This window comes from Bactrocera oleae, chromosome 3 (genome assembly GCF_042242935.1).
Source record: "Bactrocera oleae isolate idBacOlea1 chromosome 3, idBacOlea1, whole genome shotgun sequence".
In the NCBI taxonomy this organism is placed as follows: Eukaryota; Metazoa; Arthropoda; class Insecta; order Diptera; family Tephritidae; genus Bactrocera; species Bactrocera oleae.
The window spans coordinates 12,412,877-12,433,570 of NC_091537.1; the positions used below are offsets into that span (position 1 = coordinate 12,412,877).

At 33.3% G+C, this 20,694-nt stretch overlaps 1 protein-coding gene across 9 annotated transcripts in view; it reads right to left on the minus strand.

Moving 5' to 3' along the window:
- Msp300 (Muscle-specific protein 300 kDa) overlaps positions 1-20,694 on the minus strand; it is a 186,188-nt gene that overhangs the window by 63,563 nt on the left and 101,931 nt on the right. For 8 of the 9 annotated variants that reach the window (XM_070107521.1, XM_070107523.1, XM_070107524.1 and 5 more), the window contains 3 exons: positions 5,517-6,486; positions 5,022-5,234; positions 4,576-4,836 (listed from right to left, as the gene is read on the minus strand). In XM_070107521.1, the coding sequence (XP_069963622.1) occupies positions 4,576-4,836; positions 5,022-5,234; positions 5,517-6,486 (1,444 nt within the window). Of the gene's footprint in view, positions 1-164; positions 994-4,575; positions 4,837-5,021; positions 5,235-5,516; positions 6,487-20,694 lie in introns of those variants that run through there. The other variant, XM_036366508.2, reaches the window with a different exon arrangement.

The following is a 20,694-nucleotide window of genomic DNA, read 5'->3' on the forward strand; positions in this document are numbered from 1 at the left end:
AAAATTATATGTTGTATATATGTGGTACGAGCCCTCAAACAAACAAACTAAAACACACTAGCTGCTAGCATTTTGCTAAATACCCTGTATGCCTACCAACAGAATGCAATCAAATTTTGCTACTTAACGCTCTAAGCTAGTGAAATGACTAGTCAAATACGATATGTTTTTTTTTTATAAATTTTAAATTAATATTTTATTTTGAAATCGTTTCAGTTTTGGGGGGTCATGTCATGGTTTATAATAATTTTTGCTTCTGCTCTTAAGTTTACGCTTCTTCATTGTGCATATGTACATATATACGCTTGTGTGTACATATGTATGTGGCGGTTTACAATAATGGTACGGAAACGTGTACAAGTAACAAAAGTTAAGTTATTTTTTTCAGACGCCGAGCCGCTGCGCCTATTTGCCGACACCTTTAAGCCGCCACAGCACGCGCTAAACAGTGAGAGCCTGTCGTTGGTGTTGTGGCAGCGCGTGTGCGCGCAAATGTGCGCGCGTTCTGACGTCTGCGGTAGCTTCATTGGCGGTGGCTGCTACTGCGCTATAGTGTTTACATAACTGTATAAATGTATTTGTTGGCTTAAAGTTTACTGTTAAGTACGCATTTGCAAGTATTTTTAAGACTTTCACGGGGCGCGCATACATTTTGTCAAACACTTTTTGTTTATTTTTAAACAATTAGGTACGAAAATTTAAATTAGCTTTAAAATAATTAATGATTTTTCCTATACATTATTAAAATTATAAGTATTTATAGTTAAAAATGTCGTAATGTATGGTATTTAATGTAATTGGTTTTGGTTGTTGTGGTTTTTTGTTTATTCTCTTTAAAATTATGTTTGGATGTTGGTGGAAGTTTGGCCTATGCGCCTAAAACTATGTTTCTAACACAGCATCGTCCGGTGTGCCGCGATGGATCAACAATTTAATGCGCTCATTGCGTGCGGTTATTTTTGAGTGTAGATTCTTAACACGCTCCCGACATGCCTAAATATTATATGTATTTATATATATGTATGTATATACACGCATACAGTTATGAGCACAGTCACGACCACATAGGAGATGTTGTTGGTTGTGTTGTTGTTGGCGCACACATGGATATATGGTCAAGTAAATATATATATATATATATATATATTTGTACAAATGAGTTTTGAGATGAGTTCAAGTGTTTTTTTTGTTTTGTTTTGCGTACCAAACGCATTCGTGAGAGAGAGAGAGAGAGCGAGACAGATATACCCATTTACCAGCGGAAGAAGAAGGCAATTTTTGTTTTAAACAATTTTTTTTTAATAAATGCAACAAGTATTTGGCGGCGCAATGTTGTGAGTTCAAGCAACAAGCAGTTAACAGTTATAAATATATTTTAAAATTTTTTACATGTATGAGCATGAGTTAGGGTAAGCGTGGTAAAGGTGAGTAGCACATGGTTGGCATTTTGTATTAGTTTTTTAAGAGCAAATGTAAATTTTTCATAAAATATTTTATAGTTTTTATAAAATTTGGCGCATTTTGCATATTTGAAGCAGAGTTTTAGTAGCATTTATGTATTTTATGTGTGTATGACGGGAGTGTTAGTTAATGAGTTGTTGTTAGGTCAATACCATTACCGTCGCAATTTTACCAGTTTTCGTACCAAATTTCAGTAAGCAACAACACCATTTATTTTATATGTTTTTTTTTTGTTTTTTATGTTTTTTATGTTTTATGTTATATGTTCATGTACGTTTTTTTTTTCATATGTATAAGTTTATATATTTTCATTTCGTTTTTTGTTATAAAATGAGTATGTAAATAAAAGAAAAAAAGAAATACAAAATGTCAAATAATGTTGAAAATTATAAGCTAACAATTTTTTTTCTCTTGTTTTCATAATAATTAATTTGTAATAATAAATGAAAACTATGAAGCATAAAGTTTGGAAGGTAAAATAAATTAAATTACTTATGTGTGAAAGAGAGAGAGAGAGAGCGAGATAAAGAGAGATAAAGAGCTAATTTACTCCCATTTTCCAACCGTACCCAATAAGTGCAGATGAGTTATGAGCATGAACACCCAAATAGCAACTATATATGTATGTATATAATAATAAGTGATCATTAAACAAATCAATTATTAGAAAAATCAAGCTGTAAGAAACCAACTACAGTTTATGTTTTTTTTTTTGTTTTTATTAAGACAAGTACCAGTACCAGTCTTTTGTTTCGCTAAATACAGTTAGGTACTACTCAAACGCTTTTAGTGCGCAAATTCGCTTATGCTAAAGTGAGAAAGGTGCTTAATGAAATGTAAATTGAAAATGAAGAAATGTAGATTTATAAATGGAAAACTAAATACATGAAATAATGTATCAATGTGTGAGTTTTTGCGCATTACTATACTGAGTAGCTGATGTCAGCTGTTTGTGCACTTCTGTACGCGACTGTAGCTTGCTGTGCACTCACAGAAAGCTTACATGTGTCGTTGCGGCCGAAATGTGTAAAAGCTCACTTGAATAAGTTGCTTCGAAAACGAAAGTGCGTGGCAACTGAAAGTTTCAAAATAGCGCCTATTACAAACCGAAAATATTATGTGCGCCTTTAAATTACAAAAAAAAATTATATGAAAAAGTGGCCGTTTTATAAGAATTTATAAAATATTTTTAAATTTGCAACAATTTTGAGCTAGAGTATGTATTATTAGATATTTTAATTACTAGCACTATCAATATTATACTAAATTTTATTGACATTCCTTTCGTGTATAAATTTTCATTTAAAAAAAAAATTTTTTTTTTTTGGTTTTCTAATATAAAAAAAAATTTTTTTTTTGGTTTTTTTCTCGTTTTTAATTTTTTCTTATTTGTTTTTTATTAATTGTTATTTTTTTTTTTTTTGGATTCTTTAGCGATTGTGTGAATCATGACTTTTCATATTTGTTAAAATTATTAAATTAGAAAAAATTAACTAGTGCGTATATATCTATTTATATTTAAAGCACGAGCCTTCAAGGTGAATACACACATTCGCACGTAACTGTACGTTCGTGTTACTGCGAGACAAGCGGCTAAAAATAAGCGCTATGACGGCAGCCTTTAAGGCATTTCTAAACGCTCACGTTGTAGCTGAACGCTATAGAAGTATATATGTATGCATAAATATGCCACGTGTTATATGTATATAAAAGATATAAACTACTAAAATCACATGGTAAACGTTTTTGTAAAAAAAATATTTTTTTTGATTTTTATGATAAAAGTTTTTGTAAAAAAATCGATTTTTATTAAAAAAGTAGTATTTTGTATAAACCTTAAATAATTGTGTTGGCTGATTGTGACGACAAAGTTGTAGAAAATTTTAAAAATATTTCTTAAGCAGTGTCTTAAATGTTTTTTTTTAATACGAAACCATTCAAATTTTAATTTTTTCATCACAAAATCTCTAGTTTTAAAGATTTTTCTTCAAACAAATTTCTACAACTTTTCAAATGCGACTTGTGAATGCTGGATATGAGTATGAATATGATGGTATATATGATGGCATATATATTAGCATATATGATGGTATATATGATGACATTTATAATGATGGTGATTTATGTACCATATATGGTATAAAATGCTGCTGCACGGTGTTAAAACACAAATGTATAGTGGTGGTGGTGGCATGGCAACAAATACACTCAACCAAAAAACCATTTCAAATACATAAAAATGAAGTAGAGCAGAGTTGAGATGATGCACGATTGCGATGTGTGCATTAAATGTTGAAACTAAGGAAACAAATCAAAACAAAATCATAAAAAAAACAAAAATTTCGTACAAAAATAAAACAAAAACAAAAAAACTGAATATTGAAAAAGGAATAAAAACCAAAAGTACAAATCATAAAACAAACTCAAAACGAGGTATTTGTACACCAAAAAAAAAAATCGAATTGCCAATTTCAAAAACTTCGCAGCCACCGTGCAACTTCTGTAGCATTGAGAAAATTTTGGTACTCAATTTTGTAAAAAAAAAACAAAAAAAAATAAAATAAATAAATATTAATTATAACAACAATGCTGCTAGAGGTTACTCAAAGGGGGGTTTTCAGGGCAGGATGCGTGTGTTAGTCAATTTACAAATACGTTAACAGTCGTCAACAAAAGTTGTACGCTTTGGGGAACCGTTTGTGTTATTGATTAAAAACAGCACCAATATGTATTGCGATTATGATTTCGATGTCAATGGTTAACTGTGCTTTATATACGAGGCCCTCAAACGCTTAGCCAATATAGCAAAGTAGCGTGAGAGCGAGATAGAGGGGCACAGCACAGCTAATACCTAAATGTTGGACTCAAAAACTTTGAAAAAATATTTTTATATACGTATTTGATTTTTTATTTTTGGGGCCCTAAATATTTCGACTATACCAACTAACAGCGCAGAATAATCCAAATTGTATTCTAGTGATAGCTTAACTAACTCACTGCCTCACAGCTACTAAAAAGTTTCATTTCATATATGCTATATATAGTATATATTTGGTGCTAACTAATTTTAATTGTGATAATAAATATAAAAACCTGCCTGTGACGTTTACATACCTGTTGCTCTGCTAATGCACGCTCACGATCGTGTGGCAGATACGTGGGCGCCATAACGAGTCGCAATTGTTGCTCCTCTTGTATGATCTTCTGACGCAATGTTTGCATCTGTTGCTGGTAGATGTCGATCTGGCTGAGCGTCTCTTCCAGACTGGTGGTTTTGGTGCGCACCAATTCCGCCAGTCCGTCCAAGATCTTCAGCAAATCATCGACATTCTCGCTAAGGCGCGGATCGCCACCCATACCATTGCGGAAGTGCACCTATTGCCGAAAAACGTAACAGAAAAGGAAGAGAAGAGAAAGAGAGAGAGAGAGAGAGATCGGCAAATGCGCGCGTGTTACTTACAATTTTCTCAAACAATAACATTCGTTTAATTAACATAACTGTTTACAATTGTAAAATAAATTATGTCAAGGCGTTGCGTCTAATAAAAAGCAACACTCACCTCCAATTTTTCGATAGATAAACGCAGTTTGGTCTTCTGTACATTGATGTCCGCCAGTGTTTTCTCGCAGTAACCCAATTGATCGCGTAGCGGTTTCTTCTTGTGCTGTGGTGAATCCAGCGATTGTTTCGTCTTGTCTATCCAGCCGCGTATGTCCTTGATTTTGCGTTCGCATTGATCCCATTCTTCGCAGGCTTCTTGTAGCAGCGAATTCTGTGCGCGCAGAGTTTTGTGTGGTTGAAAAAGAAGAAAACATTATTATTGTAGGCTTAGGAAGCTGTCAAAATAAAATGTTTCTCCAATACGCCGCGAAATTTCTAACTGAAAATGTTACAAAGAAGTTGTAAACCGTAAATCGTAGCCGCCAAACACAAGTCTTCAGCAAACGCTGCGGGCAACTGAGCACATTCTACTATACTTACATTGACATTTTATTTATATACAAATATAATCGCTTCTTTCTTTTTAAACACCAGCTCTTTCACTTTAACCTACCCTTTCCAGCAACACTGCTTCCACGGAAACCTTCGCATCTTCCGCCTCTTGTAGTTTTTCCTTGAGATCGCCCACAGTCGTCACTTGTCCAATGTGTTCCAGTTCCTTGTCCATTTCGCTCAAATGCTTCACGATCGGTTTAATGCTCTTCACAGCCACTACATAGTCATTGAGTTTGTTGCGCGCTTCGTGCAGTGTACGCAATTCGATTGTCTGATCGATGAAGGTACGTTTCTCCGCTACCCACGCCATCACAATTTGATACAGATTCATAAATCTCGTCCATGCATCTAAACTATCGCCAACTTGTTGTTTCTTCTCATCCAACCACGCACGTACTTGTCCCAATTCCTGTGCCAACTGATCGATCGTCGATTGCACCAGCAATTTTTCATTACTGTTGCGACAATTGTCGATAATCAGCTGTCCATTTGTCTTGACCATTGTGAAACGTTCATAAATGCCGGCTATTTCCTGATTGATACGATGCAGTAGTTCTTTCATTTGTGCGGGTGCGAGTGTACGATCTTGCACTTGTACCTCCGCCTGTCGCAGCCATCTTTGTATTTCATCGACGCCGCTCAGGTATTCGGTGCGTACAGTCTTGGCACGTTTGAATTCTTTCTGTTTGGTTTCCATGGCGCCTTGTACACGCTCGGAGAGCAACTCTAATGCGGTAAACTCCTGTGCTATATCACTTGGTACCAGATTTTGTTTCTGCAAATAGTTTTCCTTGGTTTTGGCAATCAGTTGGGTACTCTCCACAACTGCCTTGCCAACTTGTTGCTGCAAATCGTTCAAAGACTTTTCAATGGCGTCAATATGCTCGTCAAAGGTGTGCACTTCTTGTATCTGCTCGAGTAGGGCGTTGAATTTATCTTGCAACTCTGAGATGCGATGGAAGACCGTTTCGATCTCTTCCAGATCCTTACCAACTTGACGATCCTTCTCGCGTAAGGTGTCGTTTAATCTGCAAAGAAGTTGAGAGAGAGAGAGAGAAGAATTGCAAAATATTATAAAAGAATTGACAGTTTGTTTGATGAAACAAAAGATTTTTTTTGCTGTAAGTTCCGTCGTTGAAACACGTTAGTAGTATGGCAAAGACCACGCGGTCGGCGGCGTTGTTGCGTTAATTCGCTGACAAAAGTAGCCAAAATCACGCCAAATGTGCGCACAAGTCACTGGGGCTTTACACAAAGAAAATTCAAAAGTTTCTCAAATCCTCAGATTTGCGTTTCGCTTTAACAAAAATAATGTTGCGTGTATTTTTAAACGATTGCGGCAATCGAACACTTGAAAAAGTTTATACAATTGTATATATATACATATATATGTAACTATTTAGTATAGTATTATTAGGATTAATAATGCGTCAAAGGTTTCCGTGGAAGAAATGCGACCGCGCTAGTAAAAGAGAATTCTCCAAATGAATGTGGCAAAATATTGTTGGCCTTAAGGCAGCGGCCGCCGACGTAGAGGTCCCGCGCAAAGAAGCGCTAGCCAATTCGAAAACATTTTCGAAAATGGCAGCGTAGCGAACAAAGAGCAGCGAAAGCCAATGTGAGATTGACGGCGCCTTTAAGGGGCTAAGTGGCGATCGTTCACTCGCACAAATTAATGGCCGCCTTTACGCCCAGATGGCCTCTGCCGCACAAGAGAAAAGCCTTCAGGCGGAAATTGACCGTTTTGCCACGAAAACGCACCGATATCTATGCGTTATTTTATGCAAATACTAAACTTTTTCTTGGGCATAGCAATGTGCGCTGCCATTTCGCAGTTTGTTTTGCTATTATTTATACAAATAGCAGAGAAGTGCATTGCAGGCATCGCACACGAATCAAGTAAAATAAATAAATTTGCGAAAAATAATTGCCTGCTTGGCTGCAGTAATTTTTTTCAATGAAAGCAATAACCGCAAGTTCAAGTTGCAGGAGAGTGCCCAGAGCAGAGCGTGAGCGCAAGTGTGCGAAATGTGGAGCGCGCAAGGCGATCGTGTAAAATGCCGGTTATGTGAGCGCACAGCTGAATTTGTTGCAAAAACAAAATGCGTTCATTGTTATCTGCTAGTGGCGCCAGCAAACGCGGCGTTTCAAGTTTTTTATATTTTTTCGCCATTTATTGGCATTTCAAGTAGCGCGTAATAATGTCAAAATACAAAAAAAAAACAATAACAAAACGTTTTTGCGGCTGTATGAGTGGAGTGTGTGTAATTACGTGGAGATATATTTTAATTTACATATGCATGTACACGTAAAGGGAAAATTATAACAATTTATTTTATATATGTATTATATTAATAAAAAATGTAAATAGTTGAACGGAAACTGGCGCCATTTTACTTATAGTTTTTTAATTTTTTCTCTTATTTAACTATTTAATTTTTTTATGTTATTTTTTTATAGTTTTATTCCCTTTTGTGTTTTTTAATTTATTTTTTTTTATTTTTTTAATACTTTTATTTTTATTATAAATTTTTATTTTGTGTTTTTTAATTTATTTCTTTATTTTTTTTTTTAATACTTTTATTTTTATTATTAATTTTTTTTTGTGTTTTTCAATTTAGTTCTTTAACTTCTTTTATATATTAATTATTTTTATTTAATTATTTCTTTTTTTTATGTTATTTTTTTTTTTGTAATTTTTTTAATTTTTCTATTTAATATTTTTATTATTAATTTTTTTTGTGTTTTTCAATTTAATTCTTTAACTTTTTTTATTTATTAATTATTTTTATTTAATTATTTAAATTCCTTAATTGTTTTTATTTTGATTAATTTTTTTTTTTAATTGTTTTTTTTTTATTCTTTTTGACATTTTAAGGTATCCGGTATTTGCTGAAATTGTTGCCATGTCAACGCAAATTGTTTTTTATTGCAGACTTTTGTTGTGATTCCTCATTCGTTGCTATTTTAAGCTTATTTATTTATTTATTTTAAGTTCCTACTTTAAGATTTAGCGATGATAAATCGCGGCAGACACGCTGACGTCAGTTGTACCACACCCAGGTCGCGTATACGCAATGTGCACCATGTAGACGCAAATACGAGGTGCACACTTGGCACATAGCACATGCATAAATATATAACAGATGCACGGAAATAATGCAGTGCTTTCACAGGCACATATATATTGTATATGTATAACGCTTTTAGCAGCTATTTACAGCAGCGATCTGTAGACATAAAAATTTATGTAAAATTACAGCGACTGTTTTGCTAGCCACTACTGTAACATTTTGGCATTGAAGCCCTTTAACTTTCGATTTTTAATGTCTAAGATATATAGAGAAAAAATAAATGAATAAATAGTGACAGACTGAGTGGCAGGCGCACATGCGGCTACCGGCGTCGCTAATGCCGGAGATGACGTGCTGAAATAACAGCGTTACACGTTTGTATACATACACACACATATATATATATATATATATATGCAAGTACATTTATAAAATATATATGTAAAGTGGAAACAACGCCAACCCAGCGCTTAACGGCTTTTCACAGAGCTATGCGTATTTGGCCGCACGCCAATGGAGCAGAAACAATTCAAGAAATTCACAAAAATAAAAACATTATTTAAACAAAACTACAAAAAATGTAGTCAGTAGCACAAAAAAATTATACATTTGTATACATAAAAATTTATAAAAAGCACATAAGTTCAAAATTATAAAAATAAATAAATAAAAAAGGGAACAAGAAAACTCGAATGCAAATTCATACAAAAAATAAAGAATAAAAACAAAACAAAAAGGCGTGAGTGCCAAAAATGTTTAAAAATAATGCACGTATTCAAAATAAATTCGGCGTAATTTTTCGTAAATTTTTACGGCGCTGCCAAGGCAAAGCGAAGCAACAAAATTGCAACACACAAGCAAACTTGAAATTTAATTTTTCCTTTTCCTGTGCTTTCGGCTTTTACTATTTCGTTTAGATATATATGTGCTTGCATGTGTGTGCGTGTGTGTATATGCACATTTGGTAGCTATATATTATACGACACCATTTGAAATGTTTGTTTTATTGTTGCATTTGTTCTTGTTTTCTGCATAGTTGCTGCTGTTTCGTTTTTTGGAAACTTAGCATAATCATATTTTTTTATGTTTAGTCGTTTTTTTCACATTTTTCCTGTTGCTTAAGATATTTTCAGATTTCACCAACCACTTTTTGAAGTTTTTTCTTAACGTATTGCTCCATAAATCCAATTAGTTATTTTGGTTTGTTTGAAATATATTTAAATATTTCTTTGTAATGTTGTGAAAAAATGTCTTAGCGATGCTGTAAATGTCGGCGCTAATGCGGAAACGCTTAGCAAATGCTTATATATAAATAAGAAACTATTTAAAAAAAGTAATTATTAATTTATGTGTGTGTAAGCAAATGACAGCAGCAAGCGAGGCAATAAAACTTATTTTAAAAAATTTACAAAAATAATACACATACATGTATTACAAATATTATTATAAAATGCAAAATATATTTTTAAAAAATCAATAGTCATTACAAATCAAAATTATGTTATTATAAAAAATTATTTTAAAAAAAATTAAAAAGCAAAAGCTTTTATTTAAAAAAAAAACGAAAACAAAACATCAATTTAAATGAAGAATACTTTGTTGCAAAAATATATAAAAAATATAGAGAAAATGCAAAACTGAGAAAAAATCTAAGAGTAAAATAAAAACGAAAAATTAGTTCGAATAATATATTGAAAAAATGCAAAAATCAATTTGTCTAAAATATTATAAAAAGCTATTGCACAAATTTCCAAAGTGTTAAAAAAAGAAAAATTATAAACAAAAAAAATATATATAAAAAAATAGTTCAAAAAATATATTACTTTGTTACAAAACACAATAAAATATTGAAAAAATTCAAAAATTATAGAATAATTTATAATAATTAAAACAAAAGTTACTTTCTTCTAATAAATTAAAAAAAGTATTGAAAAATTAAAAAAAAAATATTTAAAATATAATGAAAACAATAAAATATTTAAAAAATGCACAAATTTAAAAGAAAATAATAATAATTAAAATTAAAATTACTTTCTAATAAAAAAATAAATTTGTAAAAATTTGTAAAAAACAAAAAAAAATCAATTAAAATGAAGATTACTTCGCTACCAAAAATTATAAAACAATATTGAAAATTTGCAAAAAATATTGCAATAAACCAAACAATGAGTACAAATAAAAATTACTTTGAAAAAATGCAAAAATAATATTTAAAAAAAACAAAGAAGAATGCAAAATAAAATAAAAATATTGAAAGAATGCAAAAATTATTTAAAGCTAAAAATCAGTTGAAAATGAGAATTACTTTGTTACAAAAAATTATAAATATTTTAACGAAACGCAAAATAAACGTAAATAGCCGCAAAACTTCATCAAAATCTATTAGTTATGCTTGTTTTTCTATTTGCATTCTTTATCAAGAATTTCCTGATATAATTCTGCTAATGAGCCGGCCGCGCTCATATTTCTATTTACGTTAAAAAAGAAATAATTTTATAGAAAAAATTACAATTGCATGCAAACAGTGTCTAAAAAAGCAGAATTTAGTAAAAAATATGTATAATTTTTTCACAACAGTGCTTTCTTCACTAAAAAAGTATGGTCTGACTAATCGCCTGCATTTTTTCGCTCTTCCGGTATACGCAGAAATGTTCCAGCTAGCTCTAACACAATGAGCTATAACAAGGAAAACTAGAAATTCTTGAAATCGCCAACAGAAATCAAAAAAAATGTTTAATTCAAATAAAAAACTGCGAGCGCGGTCAACGGGCCAGCGTTGACTTACGAATTGACCACAAATTCGATTCAACAACTGTCAAGAGCGTCTCTTCAGGCTTTGGTCACCATTCACTGGCCAATTGTTTTTTTTTTTTTTTTTTTTTTGTTTTTTTGTTTGCAAATTTTCCTTTGCTTTCATCAATTCTAAGTAGTTTAACGCTTAGCTTTCTAGCTTCATTTGCTTGGAACTCTATCGCTGCTTAAAGTTCAAGCGCGTGCAAATTCAGCTGCTGCGTCCATTCCATCTATATACATACGCGCAGCCACTCGCATTGTCGCTTACTGATGTTAAAACCAAAAACCAAAAAAAATTACACAAAAACAAACCGAAAAAACGATGACTTAATCGCCGCGCAAAAACCTGCGTTAACGCGTCGCGCGTTTGGTGACAAAGCTAGCGACAAAAACAATAGCAAAGCAAACAAGAAAACACCACGGCATAAAATTAACTATGACAACAGCAGCGCTTGCTAGGCTAACGTTGTGTTGCGCTTTGCACCCCTTCACCGGCTTACTCCATTTACCACGCTTCTAATAGCTACGCTTACGCGCCGTTTTAATGTTGTTTGCTGCCATTACTTACATACGTACATGCAAACAAGCTTGTAGTTTGAAAATCTGCTTAGCTACAAACTTAGAAAGAAGCGAAATATTTTCATCTTTTTTTTTGTGTTTTTGTTTTTTTGCTTGGAAACGAACCTCTTGCTTTTTCACGACAAATGCTTGCAAATGCGTTCGCTCGCAGCAATCTCTAGGCAACCGCAATAATTTCGTTACGGCGAAATTTCTTCGTTGCTTATTTATAGTCTGGCTGCAGCTAAGTGCCGCCTGCTGCGCTCGCTGCTGCTGCGTGGATCGTTCGTCCTTTTGGTGCTTTGGCTTTTTCGGCTGAGTTGTTGCTTTTGTTTTGCCGTTTTGCTCTACTAAACTACTAAATCAGTCTTTGACTCGTGTGTAGCTGAATTTGCGTCTGTACGTTAGCTTTTTTTTTTTTCTTTGTTGATCTCCTCCGTTTAAGCTCAGCCTAGTCACGACTGACCCAACCTCCTCTGCAACTCGCTCGGTGGGTGTGGTAAGAGGAGGCAGGCGTGTGCTTGCGTATCGCTTGTTTGGCTTTTGTATAAAAATGCTGCACTCCACGTGCAATAAAGTTTCAAAGCCGCCGTTGTAGAGCTTAAAAAATATGCACTTCTAACGCGTTGCTCATACGCCACGTGCCACACTGCACTGGACAGTTGCGTGTAAGTGTTGGGTGTGTGTAGCCTCGTTGCGTTTGCGAACTGCACGTCCGCTGCTGCCTTGCGAAATAAGCAAGAAAAAGTAGAGAAAAAAATATGTATTTAAATATTTTCGTTCTGTCGTGGAAAATTTAAGCAAAAATGTGTTGCGTTATACTTTTTTGTAGGTTACACGCCGCCGCCTTTTACACTCTTCGTACTGCTTGCGTTGTAGTGTGTGTGTGTGTGTGTGCAACGTTTTGAGTTGCCTATTTTGCTTTCCGCTATTAATTCTTTCACTTTATAACTTTGCTCACTACAGCTTTTGAGAATGTCTATTTTATTCTGCTGTAGATTTTTATATATTTTATTTTTTATCGCACGTTTTATTTTTTTACTTTCGTATATACTATATACAATATTCCTTTCGAATTTGCTTTCTTTTTTCGCTTTAGCTGATGCTCCTTTTAGTTTCCAGCCATCCAGTTAATCACATCCGCTTTCTTCTAACGCTAAATTCCAACTGATTTTTATTGAAAATTTTTGGCAACCGCAGCGGCATTCGTCAGTCGATCGAGCAAGCAACGACTAAGCTCACCGCATGCATGTGTATGCGTGTGTGCTTATATGAGAGACTGTGTGTGTGTATGTCGTTTTAGCAGCGTGGTGATCTTGCCAATAAGCTATTTCAAGCGCAACACATTGTATTCACCACTCAATAAACCTTCACAATGCGAGTTTTTTTTCTCATTTTTTTTTTGCTTCAGCTTCTTTCTATTATTTGTTCGGTAATTTTACCAGTTCCATATGCAAGCATTTGCTACGCTTCACTTTTTTTTGCACATTTCGGGCAAATTATTTCCACACAATAATGGTTTTAATCGCTTTTGCAGCCTTCTTGACATTAGTATTGTATTTTTTCCCCACTTTGCAACACACATTACTCACGTATGTGTTATTCAACGCTTTTATTATGCTTTACATACAGCTGTGCAATTAATATTTTGCGCTCTCCAGCTGTTTTTGCAGTCAGTAATTCCAGTGTATGCTCATTTGATAAGCTATCCAATGTCGAACCGGCAAAAACAAGCCGGCTGTAAAGTCCATTAAGCACATTTTTACACTCGTATACATGTGTGTATTTATGTAAGTATTTATATTTGTATTTTTAATTTTTTTTTTTTTTTGCAACAGCGATAACGACCGGCGACAAATACTCGTACTCAAAAACTTGCAAAACTTGACTGCCATGAATGAAGAGTGGTAAGTAAGCAGCTGTGGTGAGTTTTTGAAAGAGTGGCGTGACAGTAAAAGAGCAGCAAAAGAGAGAGCGCGCTTGTGCGGCAATAGAGTACAAAAAAGTTCGACGATGTGCTTTTAATTTCTTACGAAAATGTTTAAAATATATTTATCAAATCAAAATATGCTAAAAATTCATAAAGCATACTAGAGCAATAGATGTAAAACAGGCAACAGAAAATTATTTATTATTTGTATATAAGCAGTAATTTTTCGGGTACTTTTTTCTCTCGTTCAGTTGATTTATTATACGCTGAACAGTGCATACTAAGTTTGCCACGAATTTTGTAATAGTCCATCTGTCCGTCTGTTGTAAATACGGGAAATAGTCCCTTTATTTCTGAAATGTCGATACGAAATTTTGCACACATTTTTTCCTCCCCAAAAAGCTGTTTATTTGTCCCAACAGTCGTTGTCGAACAGCTATACCATACAGCTGCCTCACAAACTGAACACTCAAAATCAAATTCTTGTTTAGAAAATTTTTTTCTTTAAAAAGATATCTTCACGAAATTCGGTGTGGATAATTTTCGAAAGCAGCGCCAAGTTATCAGAAGAAATTGTGCAGATCGAACCACTAAAGCATCCAGCTGACATCCAAACTGAACGATCAAAATCAAGTTCTTGTTTGGAAAACCTTTTTTTTTTTGTTAAGAGTATTCTAGCTTCGTGTTTGTCTTGTCTTTTATTAAAACTTTTATCCATTTATACAAAGTATTTCGCTTAATTTTAGTTACTTAACGTTAGACCAAATATATTTATTTAACTTTAAATTCGTTATAACTCAATTTCGCTTATCTTTTCTTGCTTTTTAAACTAATTTTATAACTTAATAACTCACCGGTGCACAAAAGCATACACCTGTCAATAGCGCTGCTCTTAAATTTGAGTGAAATCTTGCTCTTAACCTAAATTTCGCACACGCTCTCTTTCAATCTCGCAGCCGCTTCGTGTAATACGTTCACGCTACGTGCTTTCAATATTTAAACAAGACATTATCAGCTAGCTTTAAAAATATACAAATATACCATATATTGGTATACGCAAACGACACTCTTTGCATGTCGCTGCTATCACGCATTTTAAGATCATTATTACTACGCTCCTCAACAGTCGTTCGTTTTAATCGCCTTCGGTGAACTTGGAATGTTTGCAAATCATAAGGAAATCGTCGTTAGCATGTGCAAATTTGCAGGTGACGCACAGGCAAAACGATATTTAATTTAAAGTTGAAAGGCATTAATAATAAAAAAATACAAAAAAGCATGCAACAGATAGCAAATAAAGAAGAGACACGCTCACAATGCACGAGCCACTTGGTGTTTACTTGTATTCTCATTGTTTTGCTGCTCTCTGAACATACTTTTCAGTCGACAAAATATCGAGTAACGAGTCTGCATAAAAATTCACGCCAACAGCCATGCCATGACAACAACGACAACAAAAGAAATATTAATAAATTTATAATTACGCGATTACCTCATTGCAGTTGTACGAGCGGCGAGAGCAGCAAGCGTTAAGCAGACAACCAGCACGCTGTCATTCAGATTCAGTCATTTCATTTAATTGCTCGCTGGCGTTGAATTTATGCCAAAAATTTTATTTTTTTTTTGCCACTTTTTTTGGGCAAAATCTCATATATAAACAATCGACAACAGTCAAAAAAGGCAGCAAATTAATTCAAAAATAAAAATAAAAATGATAAATGACAGCGTAAAATGACAGCAACAACATCAAAACAAACAAACAATCGATCGCCGCTCGTTGGGTGTAAAGTGTCAGAACTGGAACTGATCAATTTGGCTGCGACGTGCCGCCGTAAATGTCATCAAAGCATCGCTAGCCGGCAACTAAAAACAGCACGCTTGCACTCACACACATATACACACAGCTGCAAGCAATTGAGCTCAAGTGCATATATCATATATACTCGTAAGTGTTGTGCGCAAACAACTTGTTTCGGTGCCGCTTCCAGGCGCCGCGGACGACTGGTCGCGCGATCACTGCCAAACGTTTTTGGTCGAATTTCACTTTGGCACTGCTCGCTTTTGCAGGCGACCTGATTTCCGAATTTTTCGTCGCTTTAAATAGCACGCGTACCAACTTGTGGCATGGCTGGCTGTCACACATTTTTCTTTTAACACATTCCTTTGCACAAACAAATATACATATGTGCATGCGCTAGCTCATTAGTGCCATTCGGTGACATTTGCGTCGCCGTCAGCTTATGGTATGCGTTCGAAAAGCAATTTTCAGAAATCTAATTTCGCTTTATTTACTTATTTCAAGTTCTTGCATACATAGAAATATCTCATTTATCACACGCAAAGTTGTGTATCGGCGATGAAGTCATTTATTTGTTTATCATTATTGCTGTCAATTTTTTCTTACTGTTCATTTATACTCTTCCTGCTTTGTCAGTTGAGCGCTGCTAAGCTGGTGTGTTTACAATTCTTATTTCGAATATTATTTTGTTTTTGGTTTTTATTTTTATTTTTCAATCATTTTAATTTTTTAAGCTTTTTATAAATCTTTTGTTAGTTTTTTAATTTTTTTTAAATTTCTTTTATTTTCTTAACTTTTTTTTTATTTTTCTTATTATTTTATTTTCTTTATTTTATTAATTTTCATTCTTTTTTTTGTTACTGTTATTATTATTTTGTCATTGTTTGCTTATGCAGTAGTTATATCTGCATTTACTTACTTTTGCTTGAGCACTTAACTCGCCTTGGATGACATAATTTTCGTGCGCATTTTTATTTAAAATATCTTTTTGTCATGTTTTTTTTTCAATTTTGTGCTTACATACGTCGCACTTGCAATCTTCTGCCATTTAAGAAATTCTTGCAATTTTAATTGCTTGAATTCATGAAAATTTGATGTGCTTTTTTGGTAATAATAAGAAAATGACGCCACACTTTACGTTTTGCAAACAATGAAGCGTAGAAAATCAACCTTGAATATCGTTTTAATGACAATTTAATATACCTTGTCTTTCTATTTTCATTATTGGCGGTGATTTGAAATCGCATAAAGATGTTATAAAACGTATTTTATTAGAGTGAAGTAGTGATTTCTAGGTTAGGCCAAAAGTCGAGAGAGATTTCAAAGAGATAATAGATATCTTCGATTCGTCATTTCTCTGCTCGTTATTTTTGCGCGCTGCTCTCTTGTCGAAAAAGTTACATGTAAAAGCAACAATAAATCTAGTGCGTTTAATTGATACAAGAAAGCAAATTCGACATTAAAGTAGTATAACCGCTATCTTCAACGCTACCGAGTTCAGTTTTACACATTTTATAGCAGTTTAACATTGTGAATTCGATCTGCTGACAGAGTTAACGGCTACTATCCGGCTTTTGCCAGATCAAGGCAAAAACACCTTTTATCTCATACTTTTGGACATACCGGTTGAAATAGCGGAAATCGAAATAAAACACCTATACAGATTTGGAGGGATCAGCCATATAACCTAACCTAAACATTAGAAATGGCTCATAGCACAAATTATTCTCACAAACGAAAATAAAATTTATTTTATATTAATTTTTAAAATTTAAGATTTGAAATAAAGTATAATTTCTCATATAACGCAAGGCTCGTCGAAAAAGGTTGCTAAAATGGAAGTGCTGCCAGTTTGCTTGAACTGATATAGTTTGTTCGATTCACTGCTCTCCAACGCTTGAAGAGAATCTTCTACGAGATACAAATAGCTAGACACATACAGCTTTAGCAGTACGTAGTCTTTTTAGTCTCAAGTTAAAATCGCAAAGCTTCGTAAAATAAGTAAATTGAGCGTCAAATGCATTTCGAGGGGCATCTTTAATAAATTTTCATCATCAGTCCATCGACTAAGATATAAGTTATCGCTTTTTCATAATCGATAGAAAGTAATTATCGATATTGATGCTTGGTATTGTAATAATATGAACAAAGTTAATCTAAGTTAGGATAGGTTAGGTTAGTTTAGCAGCAGCCTAGAACGCCGATCCGTTATGATACCTAAAACTTTTATATAAAGGATCATTCGTCCCCTACAAATCGACAATGCGCTTTGAGCCAATCACAAATTTGTTGAGACGGCTAATGTCAATTTCGGCTATGTCTCCTGCTTCGCCGAAGATAAGACTATCGAGACCTCACTCTTGCAAATACTGGACAATGTAGAAGGAAGTGCCTGTTTGAATTTTTTTGCCTATTCCCATAATATTTTTCAGTTATTTGTCTCACCAATTGCTACCTAGTTATACAATACGCTGTTATATGTATGATTATGAACTTTACTTTTAGTCTATTAATTGCATAATCATTGTATATTTTATAAATATATATAACAAGAAAACAACAAAGTGTGATAATTCATCAATTATTAAATCATAGTTGCCTTTTTATCTACAGAATTCGCATACCAGTTTATATTTTATTTATAGGAAATACAAAATCATTTAATGAATGAGTATAAAATGAAATGCTATTAAAATATCAATAGGTATCCCCGCTTTGATAAGATAGTCTATCCGTTAAAGAATTGTTGTATTTTTATTATCAAACGAATATGTATGTTTGTATGTATTTGCAGCGCATGTGAGTAGCGTGTTCGAAGGTAAACCGCTCACTTCGAATGCAGAACTAACTTCGTGTTAGCATACGGCTGAATTTTTCAACACACGCTCGATTATACCTAGAGATATCGATGCACATTTATACAAAAATAGAATGCCTTCGATTTTATTAATTATGTATTAAGCGCGTTTTCAAACAATTGCCGGTTGAAGGAAAGGTATCATAGTGTGCGTATTCGCAAAGCATTGGAATTACTTTGTATATACAATAAATAAATAAGCTCTGCTATAAATGTGATTTGCTTATGGTCTGAAATTCTAAGTAAATTGTATGAATAATCATATTAGAACCGGTGCACAACAAATACAAAAGCAAGTACATACATAAATACCGTAAAGAAGTTTACATTAGCTGCACAAAGCAGAACTAAGTTGTACAGTGTTTCATTGAGAACTGTGGAAATAAAAAAGTGCTGGTTTATTTTGAATTATTAATATTTTTGGATAAACTAAGAGACTTTGAAAAGAGCGTGGTATACTTCAATTCAAACAATATATGTAGAGTATGGGAAGAAATATAGTTCTTGCTTGAGATGAGTATAAAAAAAGTTTTCTTGAAATTTACAATATTTAATTATACCCTGAACAGAGTATATTAGGTTTCTAACACACAAAAGAAAAGGTCGAGACCGCCAAGTCGATTTAGCCATATCCGTCAAAATTTATACTTTCATTTATATTACTAATACTTGAAAGCCGGTTGAATATGCTAAATTTTGGAGAATTAAGCAAAGTTAACACTTCAATAACAAAACAAATAAATGAAGTGAATAGTATTTTGAATAATAAAGTTCAGTGCTTTTTTACCAACATATTTAGGTAAAGAGTACAGAGAGGCAGGCCATGAAAACAAATTTTTCGACTACTTTAGTAATAATTAATACAAAATTTATTAGGCAAAATCTTCGATACAAAAATTTAAAAAATTATTCAATATTTCAACTTAAAAAAGAAACAAATTCCGCTAGAATGAAATAAACGACAGCGGCTCTCATTGCTTTGAATCTGCTGTCTGAGATGACAGCATTCATTCAAGTTTCTGGAAAAAATTTTAAATACATGAATTTTGACAGAGTTGCGTGTCAGCAATGTAAAATCACTCAATAAATGTCATTTAAGCATTTCTCTAAAGTAATTATTGAAAAGCACAACAACTGGAGAACGTAGTATTAAATTTTCTTAATAGCTAAACGAAATAGAAAAACAAAAATAAAAAAACTCTTCACAACTTAACGAAAAAAAACCAAAGATACAAAAAAATTTTTTTTTTTAATTTTAAATAAAAATATGAGCTCATTGAGCATTACAAATGCGCACACATATGCAACAAAAAACTCACGACACCAAAATAGAAAGCAATTTGTCTGCCATTAAAACCGCACTAAAAATGTCTAAAAATGCTCTCAAACAAATATATCCAGTCAAAACAACAACAAGACACATATACCATAATACATGAAGAATGCAATCCATTACTTTACAGCTGTCAACACACAGCTCAAATAGAACTTAAAGGAAAACTTCAACATAACACTAATGCCTTCAATTTGTTTGTTTGTTGTATTTGTTTTTGGCCATCAAGAAAATAAACAAAAATATATTTGAAAAACAAAAACACAGAAAGCCACAAAATTACTATATTCGTTGGCATAAACGTCCTTTGCTGTTTGCTTAAGCTTGCAGTGTTGATATTTTGTATCTACACTGTAACACCAACGCAGCAATGTTGCTAGTGTGGTGAGTTTCGCGCAGCAAGCAAAAAATGTAGCAACAAAAGCATTTTATCGTAAAACGATATGAAAAGGAAACGGAAACGAGCAGCTTTGTGAGCAGCGAGTTATGAGCGCGTAAGAGCACGTAAATTCGGTGAGATAAAGAGAGAAAACGGCAGCTGGCATGTGAAAAAGCTTTCGTTCGTGCTGACATGTTGCAGCGCAGCATGTTGCCAAACAATGCTGCCGCAAGCGTCAGCACAATTATCTACACAGTGAATTGTGTTTTCCTTATAACTAAATTTATTTCTTGTTTTTTTGGCATAGCATGCATGACGTCACAACGCAAATATAGACATCGTCCAACGCATAGCTTTTCCCATTGTTTACTTTACGCTGAGAACAAGAATAACTTGAGTTCTTGTGATTTGCGAAATTGCACGTGATTGGAAAATTTTCACGCGCAAGCAAAACGCTTCGGAAAACACAATCTATTATTTATTTCACACATTTTTAGCGCTGTCACTATAAATA